Here is a 23,471-nt window from a genome sequence, read left to right on the forward strand (position 1 = left end):
TGTCTTTCTTGAAAGATTTTTTTCCCCTTGTTGCTGGTTAATTCTTGGACAGTTTTTCTTTTTGTAATTATCTTTAGTTTTTTCTTTTTTTTTTTTTTTTTTTTTTTTTGAGACAGGGTCTCATTGTCACCCAGGCTGTAGTGCAATGGTATGATCAGGGCTCACTGCAGCCTCAACCTCCTGGGCCCAAGAGATCCTCCCACCCGACGAGTAGTTGGGGCTACAGGCTTGTGCCACCAGGCACGGCTGATTTTTTGTATTTTTAGTAGAGCTGGGGTTTTACCATGTTGCCCAGGCTGGTCTCGAATTCCTGGACTCAAGGTAATCCACCTGCCTTGGCCTCCCAAAGTGCTGGGATTACAGGCGTGAGCCACCTTGCCTGGCGTATTTTTCCTAAATAGTCTTTTAATTTTTCTGACTGCGATGTAATCTGATATTTGGATTGTTAGTGTTCAGATAGTATTCAAATCAGGTATATTAGGTTTCTGTGCTGTGTCATTATTTAAATATGTTTCCTTAGTCAGCTGTCTAATCATGAAAAATAACACATTTAAGAAATTTGCTAATTTGGGTCTAACTATTTACAATTGTAAATCTATGAAGGGAGGAACATGATGTAATGTAGGTAACTGGTCCAGTTTTTTTTGAACCTCATAATTGTTAGGTATTTTTAAAAAACACTTAATAAAATACTTTATATGAGACAGATTCTTATCAGAACATTAATTAGAAGTATATTGGCTTATAGCCGTATAAATATATATTCGTGTATTAGTTTATAGCTATATAAATATATAATTTCCTTTAGTGAAAGAAAATTAAAAATTATAGTAGTCTGTAGGTTGGTTTACTACATGTTATTAGCTTTTTCTATAATAGACATAAACATTTAGATACATAGCAGTTTGTAAATGCCTGTAATACCAACAACTATACTGTAATACACTATTTTATGTTAGGAACTTGATCTGTGGATTTTGGTTTCCAAGGGGGGTTCCTGGAACCCATCCATCATGGAAACTGGGAGACAGCCATATTTATGAGTGATGAAATATACCACTGTAACCTCTGTAACTACTTAGATTTCTGCATCATTGATTACTCTTTTTTTCACTTCCTTATGTCTTCTCTCACCCCTTTCCTTCCTTTCTTCCTTTCTTCATTGAATTTCACTTACTTGCTTCATCTCTTTAATTGCTTATGTTTGGCATAATAATTATAATGAAAACGTATTTTTGCCAGATCTAATCTGGCCTACAGTAGTAAAAATATTGGTATTATATATTTTTTGAAGGGGTGTTAATTTGATAGTGAGATTTAGTTCTGAAAAACTCATCATTCCAGTTAGTGTAAATCGTACTTTTTTGGTCAATGGAATTTCTGCTAAGAGTCTTTATACTAGAATTTCTTTTCTTTTTTCTTTCCTTCCTTCCTTTTCCTTTCTTTCTTTTCTTTTCTTCTTCTTTTTTTTTTTGACAGGGTCTCACTCTATGGCCCACGTTGGAGTGCAGTGGCATGATCATGGCTCACTGCAACCTCAAACTCCTGGGCTCAATCGATCCTCCCACCTCAGCCTCTGAAGTAGCTAGGACTACAGGTGTACACCACCACACCTGGCTAACTTTCCCATTTTTTGTGGAGAGGAAGTCTTGCTGTGTTGTCCAGGCTGGTCTTGAACTCCAGGCCTCAAGCAATCCTCCCACCTTGGCCTCCCAAAGTGCTGGGATTACAGGCATTAGCCACCATACCCAGCCTACTAGAATTTCTTAGTCTGAGATCCTTGGATAGGTTTTGTTGTTTTGTTTGCTGGGGTGTGGTATCATAGCATCCAAAATATATTGAAATCAAAAACTTTAAGAAATACTATATTTAGACAAAGTATTCTACCCAGCACAGACTCTCTTGCATCTCTCGACCCTTGATCCTTTTTTAAATTTAACCCACATACTTTTGCCACCTCCCCCTTAGGATTATTCTTATCTCGATTCTAGGTCTTTCATCCATGTTCTCAGAAATCATCTTTCTTAAGCTTCATGAGCCTACTTTTTCGTTTATTCAAAGATTGCCTATATAAAATATTTTTCTTAATACTTTGTATTGTGAAGAAGTCTCAATACAAAGCAGTGAACATTACATTATATTTAACTTTCTGATATGATATAAAACTTGCTATGTATAAAATAAATGCTCAAATTGTATTTGTTAATAATGACTTAAAAGTCAGTTATCACTCAGTGACTTACTTAGCTGATCTGAACAGAAATACTCTTCTGTTGTACTCTTTGAATCTTTTACTCAGAAAAGTATATTGAATTTAGGAAGCTTTTAGACTGAATTGTACATTTAGAGGAACTTAACTATGCCACATTGATTAATAAATAGCAAATCTATGGTAGTATTTTGAGTTTTCTACAAATCTATGGTAGTGTTTTGAGTTTAGGTGAACTCTGCCTATTTAAGAGATAATTTACTTAAATAAATTTTAAAAACATGATACATTGCTGTTTTGATATTTAGTGGGATATTGATTCTTGTGAATTATATGTAATCTATAGGTCATTATATTTAACAAGTAATCATACTCGTGATTAATCAGGTAAGGATGGGGTGAGTCACATTATATAAGGAGAACCACTGCAGAGTCAGAGTCATTTTTATAGTTTAGAATCAGGACATAATACTACATGGCTGAGTGAATATGGCAGAAAGCACAGGAGTAATTTAAAGATAATGCAAAGAACTGATGATCAGAAGAGGCACACCCAAGCAAGTTCCAAGGTCCAATACTCCAAAACTTCAGTATTACCAAAATAAATTTCATCAGTTAATTAGCAGGTATTTCTTGCTCAGATTTTTGTTATGCAGAGGGATACATGGGAAATAAAAAGCATAGTTCATGATATTTTGGAATTTACAGTCTAGTTGGAAAGAGCACAGTAACATGAATGAAACAATGAGGAACTATAGAAAGACCAAATATCATCCAATAATAAATTTTCTGATCCAAACTATCAGTGCCTTAAAAGTTTAGGTTAAACTTATATTCTGTGGTGTTTATCCCTTCCTATATTTTAGGATTTTAAAAGTATAATTAATAAGTAGAATAAAGGACATCATAGCAGTTCTGACATTATCCCAATTTACATTTTATGGTAATTTGCATGTTATACTTTCTATTTCAGTGAATATAAAAAGAAGTGCATTTCTTTTTTTTTTCTTTTTTTTATTATTATACTTGAAGTTTTAGGGTACATGTGCACAATGTGCAGGTTTGTTACATATGTATCCATGTGCCATGTTGGTGTGCTGCACCCATTAACTCGTCATTTAGCATTAGGTTTATCTCCTAATGCTGTCCCTCCCCCCTACCCCCACCCCACAACAGTCCCTGGAGTGTGATGTTCCCCTTCCTGTGTCCATGTGTTCTCATTGTTCAATTCCCACCTATGAGTGAGAACATGCAGTGTTTGGTTTTTTGTCCTTGGGATAGTTTACTGAGAATGATGGTTTCCAGTTTCATCCACGTCCCTATAAAGGACATGAACTCATCATTTTTTATGCCTGCATAGTATTCCATGGTGTAGATGTGCCGCATTTTCTTAATCCAGTCTATTGTTGTTGGACATTTGGGTTGGTTCCAAGTCTTTGCTATTGTGAATAGTGCCGCAATAAACATACGTGTGCATGTGTCTTTATAGCAGCATGATTAATAGTCCTTTGGGTATATACCCAGTAATGGGATGGCTGGGTCAAATGGTATTTCCAGTTCTAGATCCCTGAGGAATCGCCACACTGACTTCCACAATGGTTGAACTAGTTTACAGTCCCACCAACAGTGTAAAAGTGTTCCTATTTCTCCACATCCTCTCCAGCACCTGTTGTTTCCTGACTTTTTAATGATGACCATTCTAACTGGTGTGAGATGGTATCTCATTGTGGTTTTGATTTGCATTTCTCTGATGGCCAGTGATGATGAGCATTTTTTCATGTGTTTTTTGGCTGCATAAATGTCTTCTTTTGAGAAGTGTCTGTTCATGTCCTTTGCCCACTTTTTGATGGGGTTGTTTTTTTCTTGTAAATTTGTTTGAGTTCATTGTAGATTCTGGATATTAGCCCTTTGTCAGATGAGTAGGTTGCGAAAATTTTCTCCCATTTTGTAGGTTGCCTGTTCACTCTGATGGTAGTTTCTTTTGCTGTGCAGAAGCTCTTTAGTTTAATTAGATCCCATTTGTCAATTTTGGCTTTTGTTGCCATTGCTTTTGATGTTTTAGACATGAAGTCCTTGCTCATTTCTTTATGTATAAAGATTTTGACATAAATTTGAGTTTATAAAAAGCCATTATTTTTTCTTTCTGATAAAGATGGAAGTAGTCACTAAGATCAACTTGTAGACTGTTACTTAATGTCATTATCTGCATATTCTGTAATAAATATATTGTCCTATTTTATTTTTATGGTGTATTATTTTAATAAATCCTCAAAGACATTTGAGGGAAATTGTAAATGAAAAAAATTTGTGGTCTATTTTTTTCTATTGTATGCATATGTTATATGCATATATTATACCACTATAATGACTATATATTTTTTTAATTTGGCTCTTTTCACATTGTAAATATTTTTTGTACAGCTTAAATTTGCCACATTCGCTGCTTAGAAAATGTTTTTTAAGTTGGTATTCCATTTTTTAGGTAACTCCCTCACTCTTGCTGGTCATTTCTAGTTTCTTGGTATAATAGTGCTATAATGGATGTCTTGTACATGTAGCTATTTTTTTTTCTTTCGGATTATATCCCTGGAAAGAATTCCCAGTGGTGGGAATTACTTTGTCAAAAAACATGATTTACATATGTTTATTTACATATAATTATGTAATTTTATATGCTGTCTTTTAAAGAAGTATTGGAATAGCTTTGACCACCTACCCAGTTTCATTGTGAATCCAGAGGTATACAGTTTTACCCAAATTTTGAAGAATTGAAGCTCATATGCTTGAAAAATAATATAATCACAGTTTTACTCTACTCATTAAAAAGTACTTCCAATGTAAATTTTTTATAATTTTCAATGACCAGTGTAACCAATATTTTAATTTTTTCAGAGTACATGTGATGCAGAAAAGTCTTATGAAGTATTACTGAGCTTTGTGATAAGTGAACTATTTAAAGGAAAGTTATACCATGAAGAAGGAACTCAGGAATGTGCAATGGTATGCTTTTGCAAAAATCAGATGTAGTGGTTATTTAGTAAAAAATTTACATTTTCTTGCCATTATGAATGTAATTTTTAAAAACTCTTTACTGTAGACTGACTTGTTCAAATTTTCTTTTTTAACTTTAGGTTAACCCTATTGCTTGGTCTCCTGAATCCATGGAAAAATACTTACAGGACTTCTGCTTACCTTTTCTCAGAATCACCAGCCTTCTTCAGCACCACCTTTTTGGGGAAGATTTACCTAGCTGCCAGGTAGGTAATTTGGGATATGTAGGAGGGAGCTTTTTTTTTTTTTTTTTTTTTTTTTTAGATGGAGTCTCTGTTGCCCAGACTGGAGTGCAGTGGCACAATCTTGGTTTACTGCAACCTCCGCCTCCCAGGTTCAAGCGATCCTCCTCCCTCAGCCCCCCTAGTAACTGGGATTACAGGCACACACCACCATGCCCAGCTAATTTTTGTATTTGTAGTAGAGACAGGGTTTCGCCACATTGGGCAGGCTGGTCTCAAACTCCTGACCTCAGGTGATCTGCCTGCCTCGGCCTCCCAAAATGCTGGAATTACAGGCATGAGCCACCGCACCAGCCAAGCCTTGTTTTTATAATAAGCTATTTTGTTTTAAATATACTGGTATATAGTGTAGTACATATGTAACTGTCATATGACTATATGTTAATCTAGTTTAAAGGAATAAATATTTAGGATATTTACTATTTTTGTTGTATTTATTAACATCCACCCATTTTTATGATAATATTACTAATGTTGGATATTTGAGCAGCTTTGGATTAGATCAATGATGATACATTCCAAGTACTTGATGAATAGGACCATAGGATTCAGTTTTATTGACATTTGTATCCCTAACATCATCTGCTTTTAATATTCTTTTAAAAGTTATGTTGGTGAGAAAACTGGTTGAAGATATGACAGCGTTTATAGCAGTATTCAGTTTGTAGCCAGTTGTATTAAAATGGGTGAATGAATTATCACTGGTTTAATCTATTTCATAAAACTGTGGATTGATATGAGTGGGCAAGAAAGTGACAGGGTAGGAAACCAGTAGGTAAGTAAACCCAAACTGCTTATAGGAATGTGATCCTGACTTATCTGCCATTCAGTTCTAGGGAATTTGATGTGGAAATTAAACATTTATCATATTTATGGCCTTTGAATCCTGAAGTATATCAGAATTAAGCAGTTTTGTGTTCCCTCTTTCTTAAGTAATTCACCATTACATTAAATAGTTTTGAATTCTTTGGTTTTTATCAAGTGCTTCAAGACAAATGCTGCACATTTGTCACCAAAACATTCTTTTTAGAGTTATAAGATGTTGAACAAATTCTTAGAATAATCATTCATTAGATATTTTCTTTCACAGTTTTTAGATTTTATATTTTAAAAAAGTGTGTTTCTTTCTGGCATATGAGCATCCTCAAGCATGGAGAAGAGTAACCAAACAAAATCAACTTCTTTTACCACCTGTACTTTTTTCACATTTAAAGGCCAGTGGCTGTGGTTCTCTCTGTTCTTGTTACCTTATGGCTAATTTTGTCATTTGTTTTTATGAGAGAGTATTTTTTGCCCATAAGTTGGAAAGTATGGGGAGGCAGAAGTTCTTGAGCTGGGCACTGAAAGTTGGTCTGGTGTTTGAGTGTACAGTGATGCTGTAGTGGAATACCACACGTGTTTAGACCAAGAAAGAAATACATTCAATATGGTGCATAAAAAGGAACAGTGTGACATAGTGAAGAAAGAGATTAAAATATAGTTGTAATGGATCTTGAATTTCATATGAGGGAATTTGGACCATTTAAAGATGTTAGACAAAAATATGATATGACTCAAATTTTGTTTCAGGATAAAACCTCATTCTAGTATAAGACAGATTGTGAAGAATAGACAGATGGGAAGAGAAAGACCAGTTGGGAAAGGACATACTGGGAATAGAAGAGGCTGGAGAGCGATTAGAGATTTCAGAGATAAAATAGGATTTGACAACTAGTTGAATGTGTGAGAGTTAAGAGAAAAGGAAGAATCATACTATACTTGTTTCTTGAGACCGAGAGACATGAACTTTAGGGAAAACTTAATAGAAGGAGGAAATACAGGGCAGATGCACGGGGGATGGAAGGAAAGTACTTTGTGTATATTCAGATTGAGGGGTAGTTGGACCCTTTAGGTGGACCTGTTCAACTGAAGTGAGAAAAGTGAGATCAGAGCTTTAGATAGAAATTTGTTCTCCTTTTATTTAGTTTCTGTCATCTGTGTAATCTTACTTTGTTTGTGTATACAATAGTACCCCCTTATCTGCGATTTTGCTTTCTGTGGTTTTTGTTACACATGGTATACTGCAATCTGAAAATATTAAATGAAAAATTCCAGAAAAAAACTATTCATAAGTTTTAAATTGCACACCATTCTGAGTAGCATGATGAAATCTCATGCTGTCTTGTTCGGGACATAAATCCTGTCTCACACTGTCCTACCAGGGACATAAATCATCTTTTTGTCCAGCATATTCATGCTGTCATCTTCCAATATATTTTTCCCACATCGATTTATTTTTCATTGATGAACATCTAGGCTGACTCCAACTCTTTGCTTCCATGGAAAAAAATTAACTGTTGCTATGAACCTAATGTCTTGTATATTTTAATACAAAGATTTCTTTCATATAAAGTTTCTCTGGGCTGTGTACCAGCTGTGGGATTGTTGGAGCCATAGGATACATTCTACCTATTTGTTTTCCTAAATGGCTGCTCAAGGCTTACATTCCCATTTGCAGTGCAAGAGGATTCTTGTTTTTCCCCATATACTTGCCAGCACTTCTTCTTAGCCAGTGTGTAATGTTTGGCAGTCAGTTAAGTACAAAGCATATGCTTATGGTTAATTTAATTTGCATTTCTCTAATTATAAATGCAATTTCATATATTCATATACTTAGCCAGTTAAATTTCCCTCTGTATACTTTCTGTTCCTAGTCTGGCCATTTTTAAAAATTGGGTTTCTGTGATTATCTTCATTCTGTTTTTAAGCATAGTAGATATCTTTTCACTGGCTTTTGTTTAGCCATAGTGTCCTTTGTGGAACAGAAATTTTTCAGTTTAAAGTTGTTAGAATGATTACCTTTTTCTTTATGACTTGTACTTTTAGAATCTTATTTTAAAAATCATTTTCCATCATATACCCCAGAAATATACACACCTACTATGTACCCACAAAAATTAAAAATTAAAAAAAAAATCCTTTTCCAGCCTGAAATTATAAATTTATTTTGTATTTTCTTCTATTATTTTCATAGTTTTATCTTCACATTTAGATTTTTAATTCAGTCTGGAGTTTATTTTGTGGTGTGGTATGAGGTAAAGCTCTAATTTTTTCTCTATTTGATAAGACAGTTTTTCCAACACTACAAATTATTTATGAAATAATCTAACTTTTTTGGACTGATTTTTCATGGTATCAAGTTTTCACATTTCTGGATTATTATATACTATTAAGCTATTTGCTTCTGTACTAGTAGCAGTTTGTTTTAATTACTGTGGTTTTATTATAGACATTATATCTGATAGTGTGAATGTCCAATTTATTCTTGATGTCTTTTTGCTTTTTCTAATTTTCTTTTTTTTTTTGCTGTATATGAGCTTTTATTCTTTTTTATTTTTTTGAGACAGAGACTCGCTTTGTCACCCAGGCTGGAGTGCAGTGGCGTGGTCTTGGCTCACTGCAACCTCTATCTCCTGGGTTCAAGCGATTCTCCTACCTCAGCCTTCCAAGTAGCCGGGATTACAGGCATCCACCACCACACCCAGCTAATTTTTGCATTTTTAATAGAGACAGGGTTTCACCATGTTGGCCAGGCTGGTCTCGAACTCTGGACCTCAGGTGATCTGCCCGCCTTGGCCTCCTAAAGTGCTGGGATTACAGGTGTGAGCCACCACACCCAGCCAAGCTTTTATTCTTATATACATTTTTTAATCTGTCAAGTTACTTCCCAAATCCTACAAGATTTTAGTTTGGAATTATCTTCAATTTATAGTTTTAAGACATTGAACATGGTTTATATATTCATTTAGTCAGGTGTTTTAATACTTTTTTTTGGGGGGGGGGGGGTTGGGGGAAGACAGTCTCACTCTGTTGCCCAGGCTGGAGTGCAGTGGCACGATCTCAGCTCACTTCAACCTCCACCTCCTGGGTTCAAGCAATTCTTGTGCCTCAGCCTCCCAAGTAGCTGGGATTACAGGTGCACACCACCACACCCGACTAGTTTTTTTGTATTTTTAGTGGAGACAGGGTTTCACTATGTTAGTCAGGCAGGCTGGTCTCGAATTCCTGGCCTCAAGTGATCCACCCCCCTCAGCTCCCAAAGTGTTTGGATTACAACACTTTTAATATAATTTTTTAATTGTCCAAGGCTGGAGCATTTTTTTTATAAAGCTAATTAATTCTAGAGGCTTTATGGTTGTGATTTCTATTTAAATGATATCTTCTGTTACATTATCTGATTAATTTTTACTGGTATGTACGAATACCATTGATTTTTGTATAGTCTTCTGACTGGCCACTTGCCAAAGTTTTTTATTCTAATAATTTGCCTTTTTATTATTTTAGGTTTTCTATATAATTATGATCATATAATCTGAAAATAATATAATATGTCCCATTTTAAGTCTTTATTTCTCTGTTGTCTTAGTGCACATCCAGTACTATTTTGAGCCGTGGAAGTGATAGGTAGTGCCCCCCCCACCCCCCCAAAAAAATGCTTCTACATATCCCGTGCCTTTTTTTTTTTTTGCTTTTATTATAAATAGAATCATTTAAGAGTTATGTTTTCTATGTGTTGCTAAAATGTAGAAACTTAATGGAATTTTTGAACATTAATCTTAGACATTTAGCTGTCCAGCTAAATTCAGTTATTCTTTCTAATAGTCTGGAGACTCTTAAGCTTAGCAGTACATTTTTTAATCAAACATTTTGTTAAGCATAGGAAATAATCAAGAATGGTAACTAGTAGATGTTCTAACACAGCAAGCTTGTTCTCCACAGTAATCTATTAGACTTCCTAATTTAGTTAAATATCTTAGTCTAGCACTATTTCTACCACCATGTTAGGACTAATGATAGTAACCTATATAGTTCCCTTATCTTTTCTCTCTTCTTAAATGAATCTGTCTCATTTATTCTCTAACTCTGGAATTCTAAATAGAGCAGCTTCACATAACTTTTAAGTTCCAAAGCATTGTTTGTAAAGTAGTTCGTGTATGTGCATTTTTATTGGAAGAAAATAGTTATAAGATTTTCTCAGGGGCTCATGATTATCTAGCCCCCCCACCTCCATAAAACTTGAAGAACATTAATATATCTCCTTTTTTTCTTCTTCTGTCAAAATAACTTTCCCATGAAAAATAATGATAGCTAGCATTTACTACACATTGACTACATGCTAAGCACTGTTTAAGTGCTTTGCATTTTAATTCATTTAAACTTCATTATAGGCCAGGTGCAGTGGCTCATGCCTATTGTAATCCCAGCACTTTGGGAGGCCGAGGTGGGCGATCACGAGGTCAGGAGATCGAGACCATCCTGGCTAACATGGCAAAACCCCACCTCTACTAAAAATACAAAAATCAGCTGGGCGTGGTGGCGGGTGCCTGTAGTCCCAGCTACTCGGGAGGCTGAGGCAGGAGAATGGCGTGAACCCGGGAGGCAGAGCTGGCAGTGAGCCGAGATCACGCCACCACACTCCAGCCTGGGCGACAGAGCGAGACTCCGTCTCTAAAAATAAAAATAATAATAATAATAATAAACTTCATCATAACTGAGAGGTAGCTGTTATTATCCTCGTTTTCCAGACAAGGAAGCAGGCACACAGAGATGAAGTAGGTTGCTCAAGATTCACACCTCGTAAGTAAAGCAGGCAGAATTTGAAAACATTTAGTTTGAACCCTGACCCTACACTATTAACATCTGGACCCAGGCTATGCTGTTCTTTGCCACACAAAACATTTTTTGAGTTTCCTATCATAAGCTGGAAAAATGTTGCTATTTTTCTACCATTGGCAGTTCCCATCTTCCCAAGTTATTTTGTGCATTACATGTAAAATAAATTCCCTCTCTCAATAGAGCAAGAAGATATAACAATTGTAAACATATATGCACAAAATAACAGTGCCCCAAATTATATAAACAAATGACAGAATTGAAGGAAGAAGCAGACAAATCTACATTATATTTGGAGACTTCAATGTGCCTTTTTAGTAATCAATAACAAGTAGAGAGCAAATCAACTAGGATAAAAGAGACCTGAACAACACTATTATGACATAACTACATCCATAACTTCTCCAACAAACAGCAGAATATATATTATATACAACTACACATGGAATATCGTTCATTAGAATAAACCATATGTCAAGCCGTATGGTATCAATTTTCAAAGAAGTGAGTTATAAAATGTGTTTTTTGACCACACAGAATTAAATTAGAAATTAATAACAGATAGAAAATCATCAAATCTGTGATAAGCGTCATAATTCTAAGTAATTTGTAGATCAAAGCAGAAATCACAAGGAAATAATTTTTTTTTTTTTTTTTTTTTTTTTGAGACAGAGTTTCTCTCTGTTGCCCAGGCTCAAGGGCAGTGGTGTGATCTCAGCTGACTGCAACCTCTGCACCTGGGTTCAAGCAATTCTTCTCCCTCAGCCTCCTGAATAGCGGGGATTACAGGTGCCCAACACCATGCCTGGCTAATTTTTGTATTTTTAGTAGAGATGGGGTTTCATCACGTTGGGCAGGCTGGTCTTGAACTCCTGACCTCAAGTGATCCACCCACCTTGGCCTCCCAAAGTGCTGGGATTACAGGCATGAGCCACCTCACTCAGCCTAGAAAATATTTTTAACTGAGTGAAAATGTAAACACAATATGCTGAAATTGTGGGATCCAGCTAAAGCAGTTCTTAGAGGCATATTTATCACTTCAGATACTTTTTTTGAAAAAAGAAGGGCCAGGCACAGTGGCTCTCGTCTGTAATCCCAGCACTTTGGGAGGCCAAGGTGGACAGATCACGAAGTCAGGAGTTTGAGACCAGCCTGGCCAATATGGTAAAACCCCGTCTCTACTAAAATACAAAAATTAGCCGGACATGGTGGCGTGCGCCTGTAGGCCTAGCTACTCAGGAGGCTGAGGCAGGAGAATCACTTGAACTTTGGAGGCAGAAGTTGCAGTGAGCCAAGATTGCACCACTGCACTCCAGTCTGGGTGACAGAGTAAGACTCTGTCTCAAAAAAATTAAAAAATGAATACATAAAAATTAAAAAGAAGAAAGATCTAAATCATTGTCTAAGTTTCTACCATATGAAGCTGGAAATAGAGCAAATTAGACCTGAAGCAAGTAAAAGAAAAGAAATAATAAAAATCAGAACAGAAATCGATGAAGTTGTAATAGCGAAACAGTAGAGAAAATGAATGAGTCCAAAATCTGGTTCTTTGCAAAGATCAGTAAAATGGATAAACCTAGATGACAGGAGCTCAGCTGAGCTAGAAGAGAGCTGATTGATACGAAAAAAAAAGGAGAGGTGGTACAAATTACCAATTTCAGGAATGAAAGAGAAGACATCCATATTGAGCCATAAGAGAATATATAGATAACATTTGCTAACAAATTTGACAACTTAGATAACATGGTTAAATTTCTTGAAAGATACAAATTACTAAAACTGACTCAAGAAGAAATAGAAAATCTGAATATATGTATATCAAGTAAGAAAATTAATTTAGTTATCAAACTTATATAATTGTTACGCATCCAGAAAAGAAATATCAAGAACTTTATACCAACAAAGATAACATTGTGGTAAACTCTGTGAGACATTTAAGAAAGAAATTGTACCAATACTCCTGAACCTATTTCAGAAAATAAAGGAAGAAGGAACACTTCTGAACTCAATTTATAAGGCCAGTTTTATCCTGATAGTTGAACGAGGCATTATGAAAAAAACTACAAACCCATGTCTCCCATGAACATAGAAGCAAAAGCCTTCACAAAATATTAGCAACAGAAAGGATAATACACTATAACCAAATGGGTATTTTTCTTTTAGCTTTATTGAGGTACAAGAAATATTTGAGTTATAAATATTAAGGACAAGTAAAAATTATATATATAGTGTACAATATGTAATGTTTTGATATATGTATACATTGTATATGATGACCACAATCCGGCTAATTAACATATCCATCATCTCACAGTTATCTGTTTTGTCATGAGAACGTTTAAGATCCACTCTGTTAGCAAATTTAAAGTATACAATACAGTATTATTAAATATAGTCATCATGCTGTACATTACCTCTCCAGAACTTATTCATCTTATAACAGAGTTTGTACCCTTTGGCCAACATCTCCCCATTTCTCCCAGACCCTGGCAACCACCTTTCTATTCTGCTTCTACTTTTTAAGGTTCCAGTGTGAGATCATGCAGTATTTGTCTCTCTGTGACTGGCTTATTTCATTTAACATAATGTCCTTCAGATTCATTCATGTTGTGACAAATTGACAACATTTCCTTCTTTTCTTAGGTTGAATAATATTTCATGTGTCTACAGTCATCCATCGCTATCTGTAGGGGATTTGTTCCAGGAACCCCCCCAGATACTAAGAGCCTTAGATGTTCAAGTCCCTTACATAAAATAGTGTAGTATTTGCTTATAACATATGCACACCCTCCCATATATTTTAAATCATCTCCACCCTAGATTACTTATAATACCTAATATAAATGCTATACGAATAGTTATTATATTGTATTGTTTATTTGTATTTTATTGTTTTTTTTTAAATATTTTTGATGTATGGCTGAATACATGGATATGGAACTCATGAATACAGAGGGCTATTTCTTTATTCACTCATCCATCAATGGACACTTAGGTTGATTAATATCTTTGCTATTGTAACTAATGCTGCATTGAACGTGGGCATGACCAAATGGGTTTATCCTGGAATGCACAGTTGGTCTGACAACAAAAGTCAATTAATTTAGTTCACATATTAATTGAATAAATGGGGGGGAAACCATATGATCATTTCATTTGTCAAAGAAAAGCATTTAACAAAACCTAATGTACTTTCATGGTAAAAACACTCACAAAGCTAGGAATAGAAGGGAATTTTCTCAGCCTGATAAAGAGCATATCAAAAACTCTTAGCTAACATCATACTTAATAGTGAAAGACAGGAACAAGATTGGAACAAGACAAGGATGCCTGCTCTCACCACTTTTCAGCATTGTACTAATTCTAGCAAGGCAGGTAGGCAAGAAAAAGATTAAAAAAGACATTCAGATTGGAAAGGAAGAGGTAAAATAGTTTGTTTGCAAATAAAATGACCTTACCTCTAGAACACCATGAGGAGTCTCCAAAGAAACCTATTAGAGCTAATAAACAAGTTCAGCAAGGTTGTAGGATACAAGATAGATGTACAAACATCTCATTGTATTTCTATACACTAGCAGTGAGCAATCTGAAAATGAAATTAATAACAATTCAAATTACAATAGGGGTGATGAAAATATTGTGGAATTAGATACTGGCAAGGCTTGCACAATTTCATGAATATACTGAGAACCACTGAATTGTATATATTAAAAGAGTAACATTTATGGTATGTGACTTATATCTAAAATTTTTTTCTAGCTGTGTGAAAAAAAGACTTGTATCCAGAATGTGTCAAAAATTCTTTTAACTCAAGTGTAAGAAAACAAAAACCCAACACAGAAGTGGGCAAAACACTTGAATAGATACTTCTTAAGAGAATATGTATGAATGGCTAACAAGTAGATGAAAAGATACTCAACATCCTTGTTCATTAGAGAAGTACCAATTAATATCACAAGTGATAACACCAAGTGTTGGCGAGGATTTGAAGTCCTAGAAGTCTTGTTTATTACCGATAGGAATGCAAAATGGTATAGTCAATTTGGAAAAAGTTTGGCAGTTTTTAAAAATATTAAGCATATGCTTACTGTACAACCCAGCAGTTCTGCTAAGTATCAACTGGAAGAAATGAAAACATATGTCTTCATTTAGACTTCTAAATGAATGTTCATAATAGCCAAATTCATAGTCAAAACCTGGAAACAACCATCAACATGTGAATGCATGAACAAAATGTGGTATAACATGAATGAGTCTCAAAATAAGTGAAAGAGGCTAGGTACAAATGATTACATCCTGTATGATTTTAATAGTAGGAATATCAGTGGCTGTTTGGGTCCAAAGAGTAGGGGCCAGGATTGACTGCATAGGAACATAAGCAAATTTTAGGGCGTGATGGAATTATTCTAAAACTTTATTGTGGTGGTGGATGCGTGACTATACATTTACCAAAATTCATTAAACTATACATAAAATGGTTGAATGTTATGATATGTGGATTTATAGCTCAGTAAAGTTTTTTAAAATGCCTTCTTCATTAGACTATATAAATGGAAGATTTGTAAATTTCTAGATATTTGAAAATTAACGTTTCTCAGCCTGCATATAATTTTTCTTTTTCATCTGCATTTCTTCTTTGTAGCATATTTCAGAATTTTGTACTTAATGTGCATAATTAGTTTTGCAGACATTTGTTGAATGTCTGCTATGTGCCAAGCATTAGGAGGACAGAGTTCCTACTTCCAGAGAACTCACAGTCTTATGGAGAAGGCAGATTTGTTTTTAAAGTAATAGGAAATATAAATGCAAGAATAAAAGTGTTTACAAGATATAAAGGACTAATTATATCTGAATGGAGCTGAGTGGTCTGAGGTTTCATTAAATGGTGTCAGGGAACGCTTCCCTAGTGAGCTGGAATTTGGAGGATAATAGGAATTGATTCTGTGGACCAGGGTGAGTAGACACATTAGCTTCCTATGTGGTCTTTCGGTTAAATAAAGAGGGATTGGGGAATGTATTTCTGTGTTTCTAAGACTAATAAGCTTCTTTAAAAATCAACTTTTAGGATATGAATTCTTGGTCACCGATATCTCTGGTACTTTTATTAGCAAATAGAGCTTCGGATTACCTGGCTCCTAACAATTCCACCCCCCTTTTTAAAACTGATTTTGTTTCACACTCATTCAAAGTCTAGGCACATTATTTAGCACTGTCTCTTGTGAATTCCGTGTTTTTACTATTGTTCCTTATCCACACTGACAACCTACACGTTTTAAACCAGAAATAACTTTCTCTTTGCCCCAAATTAACATTTGCTTTCATAGAGTAGCTAGGTTCTATAGAACCATTAGATATAACAACTCTATTTAAAAAATAAATGTATAAAAGAAGCAGATGACATTTAGGAGTTATATTTCAAAGAGATGTATTTTGGGGATATTTAGATACAGCAGCTAGGAACCTTTTTCTCTCTTGTTTCTCCTACTCCCTTCACTTTTTTTCAGTTGACTCAGTTAAGAAAGTTTTCTTATTGTCTCAAAGTAATTGATGAGGATGACCCTTAAAATCTATGTAATAGGAAATGTTCTTTGTGAAATATTTTGAGAATTTCCTATTTCATGTCTAAAAGGAAGAAGAAGAATTTTCAGTTCTTGCCAGCTGCCTGGGACTTCTGCCAACGTTTTACCAAACAGAACATCCATTCATCAGTGCCTCCTGTCTGGATTGGCCAGTTCCAGCATTTGATATTATAACTCAGTGGTGTTTTGAGATAAAATCGTTTACGGAAAGACATGCAGAACAAGGAAAGGTATGTTAAAAGAGTTGTACTAGCTTGCCACGGTGGTGATATGCTAATAGGTAAGAGAATAATGAAGACTGTTAAATTTTAGGTCATCTGTTTTTGACAGCAATTATAAAACTTGATTAAATTGAAAAAATGGTTTCCTTATGTAGATTGTATTTATGAGTATAATGGCAGAAATATTTCCGCTAACAAAGGTAAGGCATTAGTCAATACTTTTAGTTTGTTGGGGGTCAGCAGATTTTTATTGAATACCTTAAGTAATCATAGGATTATACTTGGTAGATACAAAGGAATTTTAAGGTAGACAAGGAATTTACATTTTTGTTTGAAGAACTGGCTTATATTTTAAAAAACAAATTGGATTAGCAGATCTAAAAGGTCATGTCTTTAACTTTAAAATTTGTTGGGCCTATGCTACCGGCTCAGCTAGTCAAAGGGTTTGTATTGAAGATGAGTAGAGTGAGAACAGCAGTGAGTGGCTGTGTATGCCATGGTTGGAGGCTCAGAATTCTAGAACTACAGTTTTTAAAAAATTGAATAATGTGATGAAAGTAGTATTTTGGGGAGTAATTCTGGTGTCTTTTTAGTGGATAAATTAAAGTAAGGATAAAGGGAAGCCAGAAAATATTTAGGTGGTGAAAAAAATCTAGACTATTTTTCTGATTGTAAAACTTGGAAAGTAACTAATGTAAGAGACATTGGAGAAAAATATAGGACTTGGTGACCAGATATACATGACTTTAAGATCTTGAACTCCAATCATTAGGAGAGTAGTGTCTAGTATATATAGCTACAGTAGGAACATGCGGCTGCTTAAACACCATTGCTGATGCCCCATTGCCTATGGAAGAAGGTACGGACTCCTTTCATGGCATTCAAGGATCTTCACCATCTTGCTTGCCTTTCCATCTCATCGTATAGCCTTCCTCTGCCATTACCTTGCTCAAATCACAAAAGAATGTTTCATAAGTATGCTATACATTTTTAAACTTCTAGAACATTACTTATTGCTGTTACTAAAGCAACCTTCCTACCCTTCTGTTGAATTAATATAATCAGTTTGCTAAATAACATTTACCTTTGCTAAGTTAAATGTGACTTCCTCCATGAAGATTTGTCTGATAGTCCATCTTCCTTACGTCCTAATCCTTTTTTTCTGTTCTATAAGGCTGTACTTTTGTGACTGTCTCTAACAGTTGCCATGTTTATTACATTTGTTTCTTTAATGTGTCTGAATGCGGGCTCCACAAAGCAGAAATTGTTTCTTATTTATCCCCAGTTTCTAGAAAGTGCCTCATATACACTAGTCACCTAATAAATATTTGTAGAACAATTAAGTTGTGGGGTGGTGTCACTGGCAGAAATAGAACGTATTAAAGGGGAGCCAAGTTTCAGGGAAAATGAGAATTTTAATTTTGAACATCAAAGGGACAATAAAAAATTAATATTTCAGATGGATGTGTCAGACTAGATTTCATTTTTAAAACATTGGAGTGAATAATAAAAGGTAAGCATAAGTTATAAATGTCCCTGCTTTTGTTCTTTTCCATTTCTTGCTGAAATCCTTAAAAAGATGCTATATCTCATTTTATACCCTTTTTTAAAAAAAAAAGGAAAGGGAAATTCAAGTTAATTGAACCTTGTATATTACATATACAGATATCTTCGTGTCTAGTAATTTCTTTATTCACAGAGCATATAGCAATAATTTGACATCATACTTTACTTTGATGTCTGAAAACCTATGCAGAATGACATGGAGTAAGAGATGGGTATAATTGTAGAACCAAGGCAGGGAAAAAAGTGATGAGCACACCCAGAGTTTGTCTTCGTATGAGCCATAGGTTAAAATCAAGCCTACATTTTAGATGAATGATTATTGGTATGTATGCTGATGGAAAATAAGAATTTATCATTTTAAAATATTTAATCTTTTTATGTAATTAGGTGATAATTATTGTAGAGGCAGTGTAGTAGACATTTGATTTATTAATTTATGCTAATGCAGAATTTTTGCCAGTTATGTAAGTACACCACCATTTGACCTGTATCCTCACTTGTGTCCCTGCTCCACTCTTGTGTTCCTAACCCTGATCCTGACCCTAGGTCAACCAGATTCTCTTTCTCAGGAATGTTAAATCTGTATAGAGAGACTTAGCAGGGTAAATGGTGACAGGAGCTGTATAGTCCAACAGTACTACCCTTGAAAAACTGTCTGTGAATTACTACTTCTGAATTTTTTTTATCAGTTAAGATTTTTGTTTGGAAACAACAAAATCCAGTTCTGATTTAAAATAAGGAAAACCAAAGCAAACTATAACAGAAAAAAAAAAAACAAGATTTATTGGAAGCATACTTGGTAACGTGCAGAATTGAAGAGCTTAACTGTCATCGCTTGGGAAGAAGCGAAACCACAAAGATCTCTGATCTGTTTTCTCTGAAGTGCTGCCACCAGATAACTAAGCTTCAACTATTTTCCTTCCTTCCATTTGCATGCTCAAGGTTCAGATTCCTGGGAGAGAGAATCTGGTTGGCTTAACTGTTGTAATACGTATACCCCAGTGGTGGGGCAGGATCTTGTGTTGGAGGCAGCCCCATCAGAACTGTATGGAGCAAGAAAAGGGGTTATTTTCCAAAAGAACTTATAATGTTATTAATATAAGAAAGCAGCAAAGGATGCTAGGAGGGTTTAAAAAACAAACTGGTGGCCCACTATTTTCACATCTTACCTGCCTGGCACATACACACCCTTCTTCTCATTCACAGTTTCACTTCTGCTGTTGAAAATGATGTAACCATATTACTTACGACTGCAAATGCATCTGTGACTTTCCCAAATAAGCAACCTGATGTCACATATAGTCCTTACATCATCAGGCCCCTCTGCATCCAGTAGCTCTGAGAGATGTCCGTTGTTCCTCTCATTTGTTGTACTCACACCCAGATGGTCTGGAAAATTTTAATTAGTACCTACTCACCCTGAATTCAATAGTAAGAGAATGAAAATGTTGCAAAGATATATGATACAGTAAGCAAGATTTGCAAGTAGTCATAAAGCTGTAGCTAATATACAGCCAAATATATATGACTTTATTTTACCATCCGTGATCCAGCACACCTCAACTGATTGGATTTGTTTGAGCAAGGATGTGATACCAAACTAACTTTATTCTGAGAGGGCTGAGCTTCTGGCGATTGGTCCTGTCTTTGTTTCTATAAGGCTGTAATCATTCTGTGTTAAATTTCTGCCTTTCAAGCTTGGTCTGTGGTGGGGGTGGTGGTAGGAGTTTTTAAGTTCCAAAATATGCTCTACCAATTGTATGGCAATATTTTTATTCTTCTTGATAGTCATGGTCAATCCCTCCAGGCAATGTGATAAGCCATCCTTGTGATGTTATAAACCGTACTAGAGGATAGATAGTACATAGCTTGTAAATCCACAGAAGAGTCCAGAATAGCAGTGAAGCAGAAATTTAAGATCGAATTTTTTTTTCCATTTTAATGTTTACAATTTAATAAATCTCTTGATTGCAGACATGTAAGGCTGTTTGGTAGTATTCAGAAACATCACAGTAATGGCAATGTTTTCAATTGGTGTGTAGTCTTCAATAAATATCTATCTATGAAAGTGCTGTCAGACCAGTAAGACTGCATTTATACATCCATCATTTTCAGGATTGTTGGTAACCACAGCCTATTTTCCCCAAATAACCTTGCCTCCTTGTGTCACAAGGCCCAACTCACATTTACCTCAGTAACAGTACCTTTGGTAATAACACCCAAAGTTGTATACACTGGGAATGAGAGACTCTTCTTGGAAATGAAGGACTCTTCTTTACACCAAGTATTGTTAGGCAAAAGGTGGCTTTCATTTCAGGATGTGTTACATGGGCTTTCTTGAAATGCAAGCCCATTGGCCTGATGAATCCTCCATAGATACGTAGTTTTCTTGTAAAGCCATCTCTAACAAAGCAGACTTTAGTAACCATCCTCTTCCATGCCTTCATCTTTCTCTTTCCTGTTGGAATAACTTTGAGACAGAGTCTCACTCTGTTGCCTAGGCTTGAGTGCAGTAGAGCGATCTTGGCTTACTGCAAACTCTACTTCCTGGGTTCAAGTGATTTTCCTGCCTCAGCCTCCTGAGTAGCTGGGATTACAGGCGCCTGCCACCATGCCCAGCTAATTTTTGTATTTTTAGTAAAGACAGGGTTTCACCATGTTGCCCAGGCTGGTCTTGAACTCCTGACCTCAAATGATCTGCCTACCTTGGCCTCCCAAAGTTCTGGGATTACAGGCATGAGCCACTGCACCTGGCCTTGTTCGAATAACTTTTAACACTTCTGTATCTCCCTGGGCAAGTACATTTAGACAGAGGGACTTTCCATTTTCCTGCTTTCTCTTTTCATTTCGGCTTAATCATACTGGGAAGTATGTTAGCTTGAGGTTGTCCCTGTCTGTCCAGCAGGTACTGCTCCCTGTGGAGTCTTTTTGTTTGTTTGTTTGGTGTTTCTCTTTTCATGCATCTTGATGGTCTTTTTCATTTGTATTTTCTCAGCATGATGCTGTTTAAGATAAAGCTTAGCCTTCAGACCAATCATTTTCTTTGCCTTCTTTGAATGTTTATAAGCCTCTCAACTTTACTTCTTTCCCTTTTTCTCATGGTAATCCAAATGATATCCATAGCATTTACAGTGTAATTCAATATATTTGTTGTGTGGCATGGCACAGACGCAGCCCCTGGGGTACGAAAATGCTCTCAATTTTTGGGTCTCAGAGACCCATGAGCGAACTCCACACAGGCCGCAACAGGAAAGGCAAGACCAAATTTTAGGTGTAATCATGAGAGGTGCTACAACTGTTAAATACTTTCCACCTCTTGTTTCCCATACATATGCATTCCAGTTGTGTAAAAGGTCACCCATATATACTGGTTGCTGTTTAGAGCATACACATTCTGTAGGTGTTTTCTTCCAGCTGGTGCCATCTAAAAGTTGGTAAATTTCATGAATTTCATAATTTTTATGGCACTGAAAAAATCAATTTTGTAGTTCATGATTTAAAATACCACTGCTTTTTTCAGATGATTGAGTACATGTTAAGATCAGTGAATTCCATGGACATCCACCTGTTGCCTTACATCTCTCTTCATGAGGGAAATTATTGGAGGTAATGTGCTATGGGCTACTGGATAACATGCAGCCTAACCTATAATAAGTGTCAAGTTCAGTGAGGAGAAATTGTTATCCCTTCCCTTTAATGGAAGGGTTGCACTGTAATCAACTCGTTACAGAATGTGCCATCCTTGGGGTCCAGGGTTGGGTGCTGAGTATTGGCAAATGTTGTATTGTATACTGTTCTTATCATTGCTTCCATGCACACTTAATCCATGAACTTGTTGATGAGGAACAAGCTAGCTTAGTTACTCCACTGATTTAGGTGGATTATGGCTCCATGTAGGTAATGTGAGATGATCTCCATTTAAATTGACTATTACTTAGACAGTTTCTTAAGATAATAGACTCACACTACATTTTATCTATTTTAAGTGTGAATGGAGTAGCATCTAGAAAAATTTAGTGCTGTTGCCAGTATTTTTATACAGCTGCAAATAGTTAATAAAGCATACCCTTCAGGGAAATTTAACTAATTTGACAATTTTTTTATTCTTATAGCAAGAAATTTATGAAAAGAATTGTAGCCCAGCACTTATGGATATAAGAGATCTTAACAGCTTGAGGTGTAATGAATTGTACATACTCTAGGAAGGAAATTCTACATTATAAAGTATTAAAGTAGAAAAAATGAGTTATAACGATGATCTGCCCTAAAGAAAAAGCTAAAGAATTGTTTGAGAATGATCAAAACTTGGTTTTAAAAAATACGTAACTTTTAAAAACCTTTGCACTATGCCTGTTTAAAGTCAAATACAATTAGATGTATTTTCCCTGCATGCTTAGAGATGGTGTTTTTCTTTTAAAGTAATAACAAGTTTAAATGTTTTAAGGTGCTTAATCTAAAAAATTAAATCATATTGTAATTGGAAACTATAATACATTAAAATAGATAATGGTAACTGTTGAACTACTATTTTAGTCATGTATAAAATGGAAATGAGAGGAGTGTTCATAAAGAAAATAAGCCACATTCTTGGAGGCAGATTTTTCTTTCTGTAAAAGTACATTTAAAAAATATATTGTGTTAGTGACTTAAATACATAAAACTAATGAATATTTTTGGATAATGTTTTAGGCCTTGCTTATCCAAGAGTCAAAATGGAAATTACCACACTTACTACAGTTGCCTGAGAATTACAACACCATTTTTCAGTACTACCACAGAAAAACCTGTAGTGTCTGCACCAAGGTTCCTAAAGATCCTGCTGTTTGCCTTGTGTGTGGTACTTTTGTATGCCTGAAAGGACTTTGCTGCAAGCAACAAAGTTACTGTGAATGTGTACTGGTAAGCAATAGTAGATAAAACAAAATTTATGAAAGCACAGATCTCATATCAC

General features: G+C 35.3%; 1 protein-coding gene and 1 pseudogene across 1 annotated transcript in view; one reads left to right on the forward strand and one right to left on the reverse strand.

Moving 5' to 3' along the window:
- Positions 1-23,471, forward strand: part of UBR3 (ubiquitin protein ligase E3 component n-recognin 3) — a 254,404-nt gene that overhangs the window by 226,856 nt on the left and 4,077 nt on the right. The window contains exons 34-37 of the mRNA XM_030802267.1: positions 5,102-5,209; positions 5,341-5,466; positions 16,784-16,963; positions 23,210-23,419. Of these exons, the coding sequence (XP_030658127.1) occupies positions 5,102-5,209; positions 5,341-5,466; positions 16,784-16,963; positions 23,210-23,419 (624 nt within the window). The remainder of the gene's footprint in view (positions 1-5,101; positions 5,210-5,340; positions 5,467-16,783; positions 16,964-23,209; positions 23,420-23,471) is intronic.
- LOC100585415 lies at positions 20,428-21,864 on the reverse strand (annotated as a pseudogene).

This window comes from Nomascus leucogenys, chromosome 22a, assembly GCF_006542625.1.
Source record: "Nomascus leucogenys isolate Asia chromosome 22a, Asia_NLE_v1, whole genome shotgun sequence".
Classification (NCBI taxonomy): domain Eukaryota; kingdom Metazoa; phylum Chordata; class Mammalia; order Primates; family Hylobatidae; genus Nomascus; species Nomascus leucogenys.